The 16,313-nt window shown below is 36.4% G+C and overlaps 2 protein-coding genes across 3 annotated transcripts in view; one reads left to right on the forward strand and one right to left on the reverse strand.

Annotated features, from left to right (window-relative positions):
* The first annotated feature begins 1,711 nt into the window (after positions 1–1,711).
* Positions 1,712–6,946, forward strand: gfi1b (growth factor independent 1B transcription repressor). The gene is made up of 7 exons (XM_083564179.1): positions 1,712–1,831; positions 2,440–2,543; positions 3,760–3,945; positions 4,157–4,386; positions 4,527–4,664; positions 5,716–5,881; positions 6,290–6,946. The coding sequence occupies exons 2-7, from the start codon at positions 2,447–2,449 to the stop codon at positions 6,466–6,468; spliced, it is 996 nt and encodes a 331-aa protein (XP_083420305.1). The 5' UTR covers positions 1,712–1,831; positions 2,440–2,446; the 3' UTR covers positions 6,469–6,946.
* Positions 6,947–13,858: 6,912 nt separating this feature from the next.
* Positions 13,859–16,313, reverse strand: part of bcr (BCR activator of RhoGEF and GTPase) — a 65,589-nt gene continuing 63,134 nt past the window's right edge. Inside the window, exon 23 of one of the 2 annotated variants that reach the window (XM_083563648.1) lies at positions 13,859–16,177. In XM_083563648.1, the coding sequence (XP_083419774.1) occupies positions 16,088–16,177 (90 nt within the window). In that variant the 3' untranslated portion in view covers positions 13,859–16,087. The remainder of the gene's footprint in view (positions 16,178–16,313) is intronic. The other variant, XM_083563647.1, reaches the window with a different exon arrangement.

Below are 16,313 nucleotides of genomic sequence, written 5' to 3' on the forward strand. Positions count from 1 at the left end.
ATGAGAGGGAGGGCAGTGGAGTGGTGCGGTTGCAGGGAGAAGAGGTGGAGAAGGTGGAGGAGTTCCGGTACCTGGGGTCAACACTGCAAAGTAATGGAGAGTGTGTTAGAGAAGTGAAGAAAAGAGTGACAGCAGGAGTGATTTGTGATAGAAGAGTATCTGCAAGAGTGAAAGAGAAAGTTTATAGGACTTTGGTGAGAATTGCGATGTTGTATGGTTTAGAGAAAGTGGCATTAAATAAAAGACAGGAGGTGGAGCTGGAGGTGGCAGAGCTGAAGATGCTGAGATTTTCATTGGGAGTGACGCCAATGGACAGGATTAGAAATGTGTTTATTAGAGGGACAGCGCATGTAGAACATTTAGGAGACAAAGTGAGAGAGGCCTGTTTGAGATGGTTTCGACATGTGCAAAGGAAGGTCATGGGGTATAGCGTTAGAAGAATGCTGAGGATGGAGCCACCAGGAAGGAGGAAAAGAGCAAGCCAAGGAGGAGGTTTATGGATGGAGGTTTAGAGACAGATGTAGAGGACAGAGTAGTATGTAGACGGATAATCCGCTGTGGCAACCCCTAAACCAGGAGAAGAAGAAGGTGGTCTGTTGCATTTACATTTCAATACATCTATCTTTCCACAAGGTGTCGCCAAAATCCGGTTATGCTTTAATACATATTTCCATGCAACGCTAGAACGCTATTGTTTTTCTTAATTTTGCATCGTTATTTTTAAGTCAGTACGATTTCTTTTTCACGCAGAGCAACAGTAGTGTGATGTATAATTATATTCAACGAATGTGGCATGCTTATAATAACCTGAGCTTAAAACACTAGCATAAAATAATAATTAACTGTACGCAATATACAAAAGTTTTAACTGAGAATAGTAATAAATAAGTAATAGTGATATTTCAGGCTATAGCTACTGGTTTAGGCTAATGTTTAGTGCAATGTTTGCAATTGAATGTTCGAATTGGGACAAAGCCCACGTCTTTATTAATCTGCACTGAAAACTTCGCATCCACTCCGTTGTTGCATTTTTTTTTCTTTGCAGACTATAACCACAAATCAAATAGTCTGAGTTTAAGTCAGGTAATAAGTTGTGTTATAAAGAACGACTTGATTGAAACTCACTCTAACTGTAGCCAAAGCAAATAAAAGCAAGGTTAAACATGGTGCACTCCAGCACTTCTGGTTTGGTATGTATGTTTAAGAGGCGTGTTCAGATGCTCCAATCACGCGCGTGGTTTTAAAATATATATAAACTGTCTGGTTTTTTATAAGTATAAAGTACAGAGGGCAAATATATAAATAAATCACCAAACAAAAACAAGCAAATTGGAGCAACTAATAAATAAATTACATACGAAAATTGTTTGTGGAAAAAAAAAAAACTTTTTTATTCTCTGTTACAGTTTTTTTTACTGTTAATAATCACATTTTATGGCCTTTTTTATGGACTGTAATTAATATTAATCACGCCAAAATAAACCAAAACAAAAAGAAAAGCCTATTTATTTTAAAAAAAATAAATAAACGAATTAAAACAACACCTTCAATTCAGGTTCTAAAATGTACGTATACATTTGAAATGCAAGAATTAATCTGGAGTTGATCCGGTCTCAGTTAGGCAAATGAGCCGCTAGTCTGCGCGCTGATTGGCTGAACGCATCGAGGTGAGATTCAGCGCAAAAACATCGTCGGATTGGAAATCAGAGAAACGTAGACACACACTTACGCACACACACACACACACACACACCGCAGGGTTTATGACTGGAGAACAGTGACAAATTTGGTGAGGAAACCCAGTAGGAAAGACAGCAGCAAAGAAAAAGAGGTAAGAAAAGTTTAATTTTAATTAGAGTCAATTGAAATAAATAAATAAAAATAATCGAAATAGTTGCTTGGCAACAGCTATAACCTGTTATGTTAATTGAAAAATTGCACACTGTACAATTTCAGAACCAGAAGATAAAAACGCAATAAAATACCCCTTATTCAGCAACTGTTTTTCTTGTGTATGTTGTCCTGTCCATGTTTATGTGTTTTCAGTAAGGAGTATTTTGTTAAATTAAATATTTAATAATGAATTTATAAATGTAAGAATTAATAGACACTTATTTTCGTATTCAACTGAACAAATTAAATGGTCGCTTGGTGTTCAGCAAAGTTTTAGGAAGTTTAGAATAAAATATTTTGCATATTATTCAAAATAATTGTTTGGAAATCCAGGATTATAAAATGTATAATGTTATTAATATTACATATTTTGACATTTATAGACTATATGCAAAACTTTGGATAAGCCTGAAGATTTTATTTTGTTCCCGACAAATGGGTTTATATAAAAATAAAACGCACAAAAAAACTAAATCAAATAAAGACGCATAAAAAGGCACAATTAAGTATTCGGCATTGATGCATTTTATTTGTATTTTTTCACAGAGTCGCGATGCCTCGATCATTTTTGGTCAAAAGTAAAAAGTGCGCCACTTATAACGCGCACCGCTTCGTGGACGCGGATCCAAATGACAAAGAAGCCAACGCAGGTAGGTGGATGATGTTCATGAATTTACTTCCCATAATCTTTATTTAAATGGGGGTTTACGATTTTGTGTTTTTTTTTTTTTTTTCTAATTTGTGTTCTGTGCAGCTTTTGCGCAAAATCAAAAATCAAAAATTCTGATTTCTTTTTATTGTTTACGGTCCTAAAATTGTTTTGGGTGTTGATTTCTAGTCAACTCGGGAATCCCTTTTGGTTGACAGTATGTATATGTGTGTGTGTGTGTGTTTGTGTGTGTGTGTGTGTGTGTGTGTGTGTGTGTGTGTGTGTGTGTGTTTGTGTTGGAAGCTCTGGGATAACTGTTTAAACATTTGTCATTGCGCATTACATAAAAATAGTGCAATGTAATAGGCGGCTGCCACCAATCACAGCTATCATGTGCAATCAAATGTTTTTTTAAGATCCTCAAACAGTTATTTTGACTGTTAAGTTGCAATATTAATAAATAAGTTTATGAAAATATGTTTTTAAAAAGGCGCATTTGAACGACTCTTTAGCCCCATCTGCAGGACCGTCATTACATTACACACTTAATATCAAAGATACCAGGGTGTACTACAGGGTTAGAAGAAGATTCCAAACAGATAGAAGATTCCAAATTTTATTTGATGGTAGCATGCAGAACTCTACCTTTGTACCTTTGCTGATTCAGACTTTCAGTTTTTAAAATGCCTCACTATTTACATACATATCTTATATGCAGAAGAAGTCCAGTGCACTACACTCTCAAAAGAAAAAAAGGAGCATTCCAACATACATTAGTGCCTTTAGAATATATATTTTACTGATGATATAACATTGTATATTCATGTTTTCTGGTAAACGTATATTTGTGCATGTGTGTATGCATTAAAATAGAAAACAAGTATGCTTAAAAACAGTGTATGCCTATAAGTTTAATGTATTACTATATTATCTGAGTGTCTGAAATAACGGGAGTAATAGTAACCAAGCTATAGATTGGGAATTTAAGAAATCAAGTGTGTTATAGAGATCAGCAGCAATTATGATGCTACAAGCAAACCACATATGAACATGATTGTGTTAACCCAAATCCAGGAGTCATAAAGTAACTAGAACAATTATTCCAATTTAATTTATTAAACACTTCCGTTCCAATGCTTCATCAATCAAACAAGGTCAAACAAATACGAAGTTTTTTTTATTTTATCTTACATCATAACATTTTCCTTTTTTTTCAGCTCCAGAGACTGCCCCATCAGAACCAAAGGCACCAGACTCTCCCAAAGGGATGCCGCTGGTTTCTGAGGCAGGACCTGTTCACACAGACTCCTACTCTTATGTGAAGCATGAAAACAAACCCGAGTGTCCCATCCCGTTGCGCCCTGAGCAGAAAGTCACAGCTGGCCAGCCTTATTACATTTCTGGTAAGCTCTAGAACTTACCTGGCATGTCTACGCAGGAGAGCTGATTGTTGACATCTCCATATCTCATCTTTTGATCAGATATCATGCTTTGGTTCGTTTTTTTTTTAGCTACGCTCGTTAAAAAAAGTGTTTATGTTGCATTCAGTTCGTCCAGGCACCGCCTTGGTTAAACAATCAGAGGTGTCACCAAACAATTATTTTTTCTCCTCAGAGCCTCAGCTAGCAGAATTCCCACCCTACTATAAGGCACCCTATCCCTGGGAGACCCTGCCTTCTCCATATGACTTCAGGCATTTGGGATTTCACTCATCACTTCTACAGCATGCAAGTAACCTCTATGGGTCTGAATTTAAACAAAGCCCAGAAGACCAGCAGCCATTAGATTGCAGCACACACTACTCACCTACCTCTGATACATACCACTGCATCACTTGTGAAAAGGTGAACATTAAAATGATTCTCATTCCTTTTGAAACCCCATTCTTAGATTTTTAGCTGGTAAATCAAAACCATTTTGTTTGTAGGTTATATCAGAACCATCGTTCTTTAATATTAAGGATTATTTCTCTGGTATCCTGCAGGTATTTTCAACTCCTCATGGCTTGGAGGTCCACGTGAGACGTTCTCACAGTGGAACCCGACCCTTTGGTTGCAGCATCTGCAGAAAAACCTTTGGACATGCCGTCAGTTTAGAGCAACACATGAACATCCACTCTCAGGTAACAACACAGCTATGGGCGAAATTGTATCTTCTCTGAATGATAAACATACAGAACATATGCCCAACTAAGTTCCAATTTATTTCACAAATTTAAATAATAATTTATTATTATCATCACACAAATTGTTTTAATAAATGGGTGGAGTTTTGGTTACAATTCATTCATATTTAAGAGGTGTGGTTAAGAATATTGCAGCAAGATCTAATGAAATCAGTTGCATTACATATAAACCTAATTTCCAAAAGATAGGTTTTATGATAAGATTACTTATTTAATATTTCAGTGAAATATTTGTAAGAGTTTTAAAAATAGTAAAAAAAAAAATAATAAATTCTTATTTTGGGCCTATTACAAATCATTTCAGCTTAAAATGCTCCTATTGGCCAATAGATTTCACTGCTTTCTAGAAATGTTTGGATTTAATAACATAGAAAAATATACACTTCTTAATCTTATATTTAAAAATCATAAAAATTTTGAAAATCAGATCAAACTAAATAAAACCTTTGAAAAATATTGGTTCGTTAGTGCAAATATATAAATTTGACTTTCTCTTTGTAACAAAAGGTGTTTTCTTTTTTTATGTATGTAATTAATGTATATTTGAATGAATATTTATCATTTTTATTGATTATATATGAATCAATTATTACTGAATTATTGTATCTGTTAGATTCAAATTTTTTAGTTGGTAGTTGGTGAAATATTTTCACTTCACCCCTGTTAGTACAAATGTTTTCATTTCTGATCAACTGTGGGCAAAAAAAAGGGGGAAATAAATTGGCATACACTTAAGTAGGTTGTAGTGTCGGTGTATTAGGGGCATCACAATTTCTCAGTTGATGTGTGAGAACATAAAATCCTTATACGAGAACATTTGGCTATTACATTTATAACCTCTTCCTGGTTGAACTCTGTTAAATTTCCATAGTTATCAGATGCCAATACATGGGAATTGGAAAAAGGCATGCATAAGTTCGAGTCTCAAGACAATATACCCGGAAATCTGTTTTAATTTAGTTCTGCATTTTTTTTTTTATGCAAATAGGAAAGAAGCTTCGAGTGCAAAATGTGCGGGAAGACGTTCAAGCGTTCCTCCACCCTGTCCACACACCTTCTGATCCATTCAGACACTCGGCCGTACCCGTGCCAGTACTGCGGCAAGAGGTTCCATCAGAAATCCGACATGAAGAAACACACCTACATCCACACGGGTAAGCAAAGCAACAGAACAAAATGGGAATCAATCCTGGACAGCTTTGATGTTTTGTATCAAAGCTGCTTTGTTTTCCCTGGAGCATGTTTCCAAGAGTAATATTTCAACAGATAAATCAAGAAAAGGAGCTAAACAAATGAAACTCGTTTGCATATCTGATTACACTGTTTTGCTCACGTCTATGTGAAAGCTTCCTCTTTCGTGGCAGGCTGTATTGCTTCTAATGAACCTGTGAAAATCTGGATTGCACGCAAATCTTTATTTGGTGTTGATTTTAAGCATTAATTTTTGGTTCTCTGCCCGGGCAAAACAGCTCCATAAAACTATAAATGCTTCATTTTTGTGTTTGTGTTTTGTCATTTCATTAATGAAAAGTCATTTATTTTCATTTTGATTACTTGATTAGGTGAGAAACCGCACAAGTGCCAGGTGTGTGGAAAGGCGTTCAGCCAAAGCTCCAACCTCATCACCCACAGCCGCAAACACACAGGGTTCAAGCCGTTCGGCTGCGAGATCTGCTCCAAGGGTTTCCAAAGGAAAGTGGACCTCCGCCGACATCACGAGAGCCAGCATGGCCTAAAGTGACCCCCTGTCAGGAAAGTGGACAACTGCATGCATGAAGTCTGCGAGAAATTCCATAAGAAGAAGATATGAGTTATTTGTTACATCCTCATAGACTGCTAATGCAGAGCGTTAATGAATCACCTCTACAATATCAATATTAGCTGAAGTCATGTTTTTTTTCCATCTCGTTCTTTTTAACTCTTAAGTAGTGCCGTTTGGTTAATTTTGCCCACTTACACGAAGCCATCTTCACTTATATCCTCCACTGGGATAGATTTTGTTACAAAGGGTTCAACCTAGAGCCCTTAAAAACCTTTTACATATGGTTTAAATAATGTTTATGAATATTCACTGACAGTAGCACAACCTTTGATATATGTTTTCTATATATAGCTATATGATATTTAAGTCATTTGTACATTTAATACGAACACTTAATATTTATAAAAATGTCCTGGTTAAATCTGTATACGAAATGACCATAAACATGATTAAAATGTGTTTCTTTTTCCTTTTCTAAATCAAACCAAACGTAACTTAACGTGTAACCTCGAAGTGATTTGGCAAATCAGAAGCCGAATGTCAGATATGTAAATGTTTAAATGTATTAGTCCTCTCATTGACCTGACAGCTGAAATTGAAACGAAAGACAAAATTGGCGTGGAAAGAGTGCACAGAGTGTGTTTGTTTTCATGTGTCCGCCCTGCAGAAGATCCGGATGCTTAGTTCCCGTTGACTCTGCAGTCGTTGGTGAACTTTTTTTTTTTTTTTTTGCCAGAGGCAGGCTGAAATCTCTGAGCACTGAAGTGTCATATAAACGTGTACCTGGAATTCTGGCATGCAAATCACCTGTCGAGCAGGTTTGCAATCTACAAGGGAATGGATAAATGGACTTCGCGGCCTGGTGATAAGGGAGGGGGGGGGGGTGTTCAGCTTTAACGTAAATTCCATTATACTTCTCTTGATATAGCTAAAATAAAACACACACACACAAACACACACGCGAACCAGTGTTTGACTTCCAGGAGGGTGACTCAAGTAAAAGATTTACATATGTTGGATATTTTAGTAAATTGACAGTATAAACAAGGGGATAAAAAAAAAAAATCACATGGCCTTTAGTCTTCTAAAGAGATCTGCATAAGACTGTTGTGTTAGCACAAGATCTTTAGTCCCACTGTTAGAGAACAGTACGAGAGAGATTTGCAGACACTCCCGTCACTCCCATCAATCCTGCTTTAGCTGCTTTGACAAACAAATTCTTGATGACACCGCTACACACGCACAGGCTTTCTCAAACAAAAGAGACAGTTAGGAAAATCCCACATCAGCATGAGGTGTCTTTTTTTAGACACACAGTTTCCTTGTTTGGACTGATATTTGTAACAACTGAAAAATATCTAGGATTTTTTTTTCTTTTTACACGATTTAGACGATATATAAAACAACTCACGTTCTCAAAGCATAAAGTTGGAAACTCTTCTAAAATAAATATGTGGGATCGATGTCACGAGAATCCTATTTTTATACAACACAAAAAACATAAAATGGTTTGAATTTTAGTTTGGATTTAATCATTTGCTTATACACGAAGGACCCACTGAATTTTCTAATAAGGTTACATATTGTTGATCAATATCGTGAGGTAAAGGGATTGGATTTCAATTCCTTCTCACCTGAGATACATTATTAATACTAGCTGTCATGCTTATAGTTCAATTTTGTACATAGCAGGTGTGTTGCATCCATGTTTTCTTGTTCTCTTAGGTACTTGAATTGGTTTGTACTGTGTGTTTGCTTTCCTTTGAAAGATGCATTATATGTAAACACACACACACACACACACACACACAAAACACATGCCCATGAGTCATCCAGTTAAAGTTAATGTTCACATCAAACATCAGAATGGGGCAAATCATGATCTTAGTGACTTTAACCACAGCATTGGATGCTGGCAACATAATGGCTTGTGTGAATGTTTTGAAAACTGATGATCAGGAATTTTTTACACATAAATGTTTAGACTGTGAAAAACATAAGAGGTAGTTTGCTAGTTAGAAATGCTTAGTCGAGAAAAGAGCTAAGGAAAGAACCATTGTTTACAGACTTGCTGATCAGAAAAGCATGTCAAAACCTATAAATATATATGTTGAACTTTAAGACTGTCAGGTGAATGAATTACAAACAGGAGAAGAACACATCTGGCTCCACTCCTGTCATCCAGGATCAGGAATCTGATGCTACACTGGGTATAATGTAGCGCTTTGGTTTAATATGTAATACAAACATCATGGATGTATTCTGCAAAACAAGAACAGGAACATTGTGATCCAAATCAAATTATAAATCTAATTTATGTATTAGGGTTATGTAAGCATGCAAATAACAGCTCTTCCACTCCAACCTGAATCCTTGAACCTGCTCAAAGCTGTTGCCTGTGGAAGAAGAGAAGATTGGAAAAAAAAAATCAGTGTGCAAGGGGAAACTGACAATACATCTTCTTTGGTAGTTGGTAAACAAATCTGTGGTGCCTATGCAAATGACTGTTTATGTATTAACCCAGCAACAGGGTCTACATCCAGACAGTTACACCTGCATCCTGGTGCAAAGCCATAGATCAAATCAGAATGTCCCACAGGCAGCCAAGTGGAAGAGTGTGATGGACAGGGTGGGAGTCGGTGCGTTATTCTGGGGGGGTTGTAGGGGAAATAAAGGGGACTGAAGCAAACCTTGCCGTTACTTCCTTGTGTGTGAGTGAGTGTGTGTGTGTTTGTGTGTTTGTCTGTAAGTTTTACCTCAAGCATTACCTTCAAGTCGCACCACAGCTTTGTACATATTTGAATGAAACATACAGGGATTATACACATGGTCACGTGTGTCACGTAAAATTTTTTCCCCCGATTGTTCTAAATCTCTTCGAGAAAATGTAGACGTTTTGTCATGGTTTACAAAGTATGTACTCAGATCAGATAAAAATGTCAGGTGTTGGGGAGATCCAATGAGGACAAATGTACACAATCTACAGTGCATGTGCATGTTAAACGCCCTGGACTTCTCAGAACTTGGTGAATTACCACATCTACATGTTTTGTCTCAATACTATTCGACAAGGAACGTAGATTTTATAAAGACACAGGTTACGGTTCCACACAGAGGAAGATTGAGCGAGGATAAAGAGAAACAGGGATGGCAGAAACAGAAAGAAAGAAAGAAAGAGAGAGAGAGAGAGAGAGAGAGAGAGAGAGAGAGAGAGAGAGAGAGAGAGAGAGAGAGAGAGAAATTTGTTTAGCAAATGAGCTATATGCAAACTAGCCTGGCTAGGCTCTTGCTCAATGGATGTATATTGTTCAAGGCATTGGAGCAAGGTTGAAGTGCTTTACAAGGACTATCAAGGATGAAACTGTACTTTTAAAGAAAAAAAAAAAACAGCTATATAACTGTTTAAAAGTGTGTTTTGAGGACCCTATGTGTTAGTAGCGCGGGGGGGGGGGGGGAATAACCTTTAAATTGCATTTGATCAAATTATCGCATTAATTGCAATGCTACAGGTGCATTAATCGATCCATTTTTGACGCTTTTTTAACACGGTCATACAATCCTTTCTCAAATATTTATTATTTAGTCATGTTTGTCCGTTAACTTTCTTCGGAAGTACCAGATAAACTCAAATTATCCTGCAGCTGCTGTTGCTGATTCAAAAACTTCCTATGAAAAGTTATATGTGAGCACTAAATAATCTCCAAGGATGCTGAAGCAGGATGTGACAGTAACAGAGGGGACATGATTATTAAACATATTCAAATGATTAATCTATACAAAATACACCAACAACAACAATGGAAAGTGTTGATTTTTTTTTTTACACAAGTTTACACAAGGCTAAGCCTAAAACATGTTCTATGTGCAACCACACAGCTTTTCATTATGGATTTTTCAAACAGTTCTTCTGGATCGACTGTTAAACTCACAGCACCTCGTGAACAATGACATCATTTACACACTTTTTCCTGTGACTTAGTGGTAGATAACTGGCATCTGTTTAGACCTTCCCAGGCTTTCAGGGCTCAAGGCAAATGGCTAACAGTTCCAGACAAAAAAGCATGTCAGTATGTTTTATGAGCAGAGAGAAGTCACAGATAGAGAAAGTTTGGAGTGCAATAACAGGGCATGGCCAGAAAGCCACAGATTACTGAGTGGCATGGAGGGAGATAAGAGGCAATCTTTATTCAAATCCACAAAGAGACATGTCTAGAAAGAAGCACAGGAATAACTGACGTTTGCTTTTTATTGCAATAGACGTTTTATTCATTATCACAATTTCTACTGACTTATTCGTTTTTGTTAAATCAAAAAGCCCTGATGAGGGCAGAGTATTTTAGTTGAGCTCAGTCGCAGCTTTTCCTGGACACAGGAAACGCATACAGCTGAGTGGCACTGGTGTGATATTACATGATTGACAGCTACTACAGAAGACCGAATAAGACTGTAACTTTTTAGTCAGGGAGAGCAAGCAGTTCTAAACCTCCTTATGGCATTAAAACAACCAAAAACATCAAACACACCAACAAACAAACACAATCTTTATTCAGGGATGATATAAGTAGGATATGAGAATTTGCAAAGATGTTACATGACAAAGAAGTCTAAATGAAGGACATAAAAGACACAGCTATGCAGAAAGTCTGAAAGGACTTTATACAAATTATAAGAGTGAAATCTGGAGCATGCAGGCCTCTGGGAACAGGCCAGTCTCTGATGACGGGAGTGTTCTTATCAGGCCCAGGTCAGGCTCTAACGGCCAGAACACTGGAGCTGTGTTAAGGGAGGAGCTATAACCCAAGCACAGAGATAGAACCATGAGCAAGAGTAATCAGAGAGCAACAGAGCTCCGAAGACAGATCCGCCACTCTCCATACACACACACACACACACACACAAGGACACACACCACAGATTGGCACGGCTCAGTTTTTACGCTTCCTCCATCAACATGGCTGGCCTCCTTCTCCTCAAGCTGAAAATGTTACATAAGCTGGAGTAGGAAGCCACAGAGCTCCTTATCTTAGTCCAAGAGCAAGGGGAAATTTGATGGATGAATTGTGGCATGTCCAAAAATACACCTCTTATGTGATGCTGGAGTGAGCTGTCAAAATTTCAAGTTACACATTTTATTTTTTTCACATTTTCAACAATCGCACAGAAAAGAAAGAAAATGGAAAAGCATGCCAGGTCATGTTGTGATGGAAAATTATGGAGAAATGAAAGGAGTTGTTGCAAAACAGTTTGGTTTTATTGATCTTATGCTCATTACACAAATCACAAAAGGTGCATGTAATGAATAAATCAGTATTTCAGGTCCTTTAGCTCCTGGTGAAAAAGCAAAATATAAAATAAAGGAATGAAGCTCTATGGGATTGTGGTGACGTGTAACCCAATATGAAGACTTTCCTTTGGTGAAAAGCAAATGGCTTAATTTTAACTCTGACACTGGAGACTCTTTTAACAAATGCTACAAACGTTTTCTTACAAAAAATTCCACATATTGATGATTAGATTTAGGTTTCATCATCTTTAGATTAAAAAATAATGTAAAATTGGTACAAATGATGAATAGAACTGTAATAAAACAAAATATTTGAGTTGGAGGATGGAAACGATACTAAGCCACAAAAATGGTTAAAAGATAACTATATTTTTATGCAATTTTCTGACCCCTGTTTTGTTACAATTCGTGGATAATTTTTTTTTATTATTATACAACAAATTATATATATATAGAGGTATAGAGGTATAGAGAGAGAGAGAGAGAGAGAGAGAGAGAGAGAGAGAGAGAGAGAGAGAGAGAGAGAGAGAGAGAGAGAGAGACAGAGAGAGAGAGAGAGAGAGAGAGAGAGAGAGAGAGAGAGAGAGAGAGAGAGAGACAGAAAGAGAGAGAGAGAAAGACAGACAGACAGACAGACATTTTTTCATTTTACCCTCAGCACCTCTACTCTTTTAAATTCACAGTCCCCCCCCCCCCTTTTTTATTATTTTAATTTTTACATAAATCAATTAAAAAAATGCAAGAAACCCAGTGTCCTCCTCTTGTCCCATTTTAAAATGTTAATTCTGGGGTTAATTCTCCTAGCAGACATTACTGGTGAGCATTTTTACTTTTTAACTACATTTAATATGTTGTAATAGGAAAGAATTTGGGGTGGCTTTTTTAGGAGAATAGAGGAGATCAACCTAAACAAAAATGTCTCTATAATATCTTTTACAAATGTTAAATCCACTCCACTGTACTATTTTCCAATCATTTTATTCCAATCAAGTTATTTTCTGTCAGAAACTACACCCAATATCCCTAAACATTTATGTAAATAATGGAATATTAAATGAATTGGACAAATAAATAAATAAAAACTAGTTTAGAATGGTCAAAAAAGTAATTCAATTAAAAATCTTTGGACACCTGGAAAAACTAAAACTGCAAATATGTTGTTCACATGTATGAATATTTATGAAATGTGTAAAAAAAAAATGTATATATATTTTTTATTTTATTTTAAATCCCCATTGTTTTACATTCGGTGAGCAGAAAATCCTTTGGTGTAAATGTAAAGATTTGCACATAATATTTACTCCAATCTGACCTGACTGGATCTTTGGCGCCCTCGTGTGATGAGGAATGAAAAAGCATTGTGCACGTCATAAGCGATAAAAGAACAGAATAAAAAATTCTACATAAAATGAATAAAAATAATATAAAAAAAAACAGCAAAACTAGTTTCATAGATAAAGGAGGTTTTATTTATCAGTTGTGTACAAACCGAGGCCACAAATGCCTTCCAAACGGTTGAGTCTTCAGAGTGCAGTATCTCTTTCTCCCTTTTATTTTTTTTTTTTACAGGGCTTTTTTTCATCCAGAAAAACAGCAACATCAAGAAAATGTCAATAAAGTTCAAAAGAGAAGAGACAGAAACTCTAGTCACTGTCTGAGAATTTTCCAAGTTTTTTTTTTTTTTTTTTTTTTTTTACATTATCCTTGATGTTAAAGATTTAAACACAAACTAAGGTAATGTTGCACTGTTGTTGTGTAGTCATGCCCATCAAATAACGTCTTTCAAAAGGATTGCAAACCTTTTATACACAATAAGCAATTGTGCCATTACAACACTGAATAATAAGGGTGATGTTGCAGTTCAGAATTGCATTTAATGTGCTGATATTGTACGATTATAAAAACAGTGATGTTTCTTGAGTGATATTTGTGCTAAAGAGCAAAGCTTCCTGTCTTAAGCAGTCAATACAGCAGTACGTTTTTAACCTCTAGATGACGATACACTTTGCTCCTTAAGAAGAAAAGTTTCAGTTCAAAATCCCAAATCCTGGAAAAAGCGCAGATGAAGACAAATCCATTTCTTTCTTTTTTTTTTTAAATAAGTTATTTATTATACTTCCCCTCCATTCGAGTCTATCTCTATATTTAAATTTCTTCAAACATTAAACAACAAACAGCACAATAAATTAAGAAATACTCACAAATCCAAAGATCCTGCTTTTCTGATCGATACAAGATTACAAGGTTGTGTGTTAGTTTCGTGTCTGTGATCTACAAATTAAGGTTACGCATTCGGCTCTCCAAAACCTCGCATTTGTACGATTTTTTTTTAAAAACACACCTGTATGGAGAAGCGAATCTTGTAGGCAGCAGGTTAAAGCAGGGAAACATCAATTGGCATGAATGTTATATGTTCAGATCAAATTGATAATTAAAATTGATAAAATAACAGTTTCTTTTTACTGCATTTTACAGTAAAATTAAACACGGGAAAAAAAAAAGGGCGCAAAAAAATTCATAAAAAATTAAGAACTAAAAACAGACAGATGCGAGAGTTTGGTTGAAAATAAAACACAGGATTTCCAAATTCACAAAAGAATAAGAAAAAGAAATTAAACATGCCTGCATGTTAAAGAAAAAGAATGCATACTGAATTTTTTTGAAAGAAATTTAAATATTTTTCTGTATGCGTCATAACAGTTCACTCCGAGGACTGATATGAATATTAATTAAAAAGGAGGTGCTTGTTGAGGCTGCTGAAGAACACAGTGCCAAACATGACTGGAATGTCACGGATAACAAATTAGACGTCCACCGTTCGTGTTTCCCTCTACCATGATACTACACGTACAGACACGGTGTTGCTTAAAAGACAAAAATGCAGCTTTATTACACAAAAGACAGCGAGGCACTGCTGTATAATGAGAAAAAGAAAATCGCACAAAGTCATAGACGTCTGAATAGACACGGACGACGAGATGCCCCGCGATTTATCCTTCAAAAAGTGGATCCTTACTGAGACATGAAGGATGAAAACCTGACTTTTCAGGGTTACACTAAACAGACACACCGGCTGTGTTTTCAAAATAGCGTTCGTCTCCCTTTTCCTTACAAACTGCAAAGTGCATTATGGGTATTCTGTACATCATTGGACTTTTTTTTTTTTTTTTTTGCGGTGCATTATGGGCTCTCGGGAGCACACTAGAGATTTTCCACTATGCTTTCCGGACTACAAAAAAAAAAACGCTAGGAAAAATAGTGTAGAAAAAAAGGGTGCATGTCAGGACACAGTGACTGTGATCTGTAGCATTACATGGAATGTGAACTTGCTAGTTCCGGGTTTTAAATATTAGTCTTAAACGCTTTTAGATTATTCCTGACGAGAATTTTCTTTTAGGGAAAACACAAGGCGGCTTGTCCCAAAAAATATAAATAATCATTACTAAAAGGAATCGCAGAAGGAAAAAAAAAAGAAATCGTTTTTTAAATTATATGTACGTACATATTTCCACAAGATTCCCTAAATACAATTACAAAATCAAATAATTAAAATGCATATTGAACTGTCTACAGAATGTAACACTTTGAAATCTGTTTCAACTATTGCTCACAAGAGGCCGGAGAGACCGAAGAAACTTAAGTTGTACTAAAATACAATAAAATCGCCCGATGTTTTCAGTGTTACGTTTACGTTTTCCCAGTGACTGACTTTCTCTCGGCGCAAGAGCACAATAGGATCGTATTGCTTTCGCCGGTGCCTTGACGTGACAACGGTCGATTTTTGGTTCAACCGTTAATGTATCTAATAACTTTTTATTAATTTAAACTTAAACACAATGACAAAAAAAAAGCCCTAGGTTTAAGCAAGCGTCTTTAAGCTTAACTAGCAGCGACACTTGAACACTGGATACGAGCACAGAGTCAGGAATGATGCTGTGAGCAGTATTTAATTGCAGCGACAGAAACACGGTTCAGGCTCTAGTACTCAGAGAAAAAGGAATGGAGGAGGAGAAGGAGACAGAAGATAAGGATAGAAACATGTGCAAGGATACAAGAACACAACGCTGGCCCACAATCAACACTGTTCCTGACAGGACAGCAAAAGGAGCGGAGCGTACTAATGTACTAAAGAAATCACTAAACCGTGTCAGGATGCTCAAGAAAGAATAAGTATTATGATTCACGTGAAGAGCCGGGGCCCTTCAGTGGCTTTGTGTAGACCTCGTGTTATTCCAGAGTGCGGTCATTCCTGCTATTGTCCAGCAGGGGGCTCTTCTGTCTGTCCACTGGATTTTGTCTTCATTGTGAGTTTCTCTAGACCTCCGTGGAAAAGAGGATGCTCTGTCTCTTGCTGTCCGGTGTGGGAATCGTCTCCAGCTGAAGGAAGTAGAGCAGGACTTGTACCTAATTTGAAAAGAGACACGTTTTTTTTAGGTTTCATTCTAAATAAATAGTTCAGGCTGTGACGAAAATATACAGAAAAATCCATCAAAACACTTTTATTGTTAGTGAATCCCATTTTGCCTATTCAATATTACTC

The sequence above is a fragment of the Silurus aristotelis genome (genome assembly GCF_946808225.1).
Source record: "Silurus aristotelis genome assembly, chromosome: 16".
NCBI lineage: Eukaryota > Metazoa > Chordata > Actinopteri > Siluriformes > Siluridae > Silurus > Silurus aristotelis.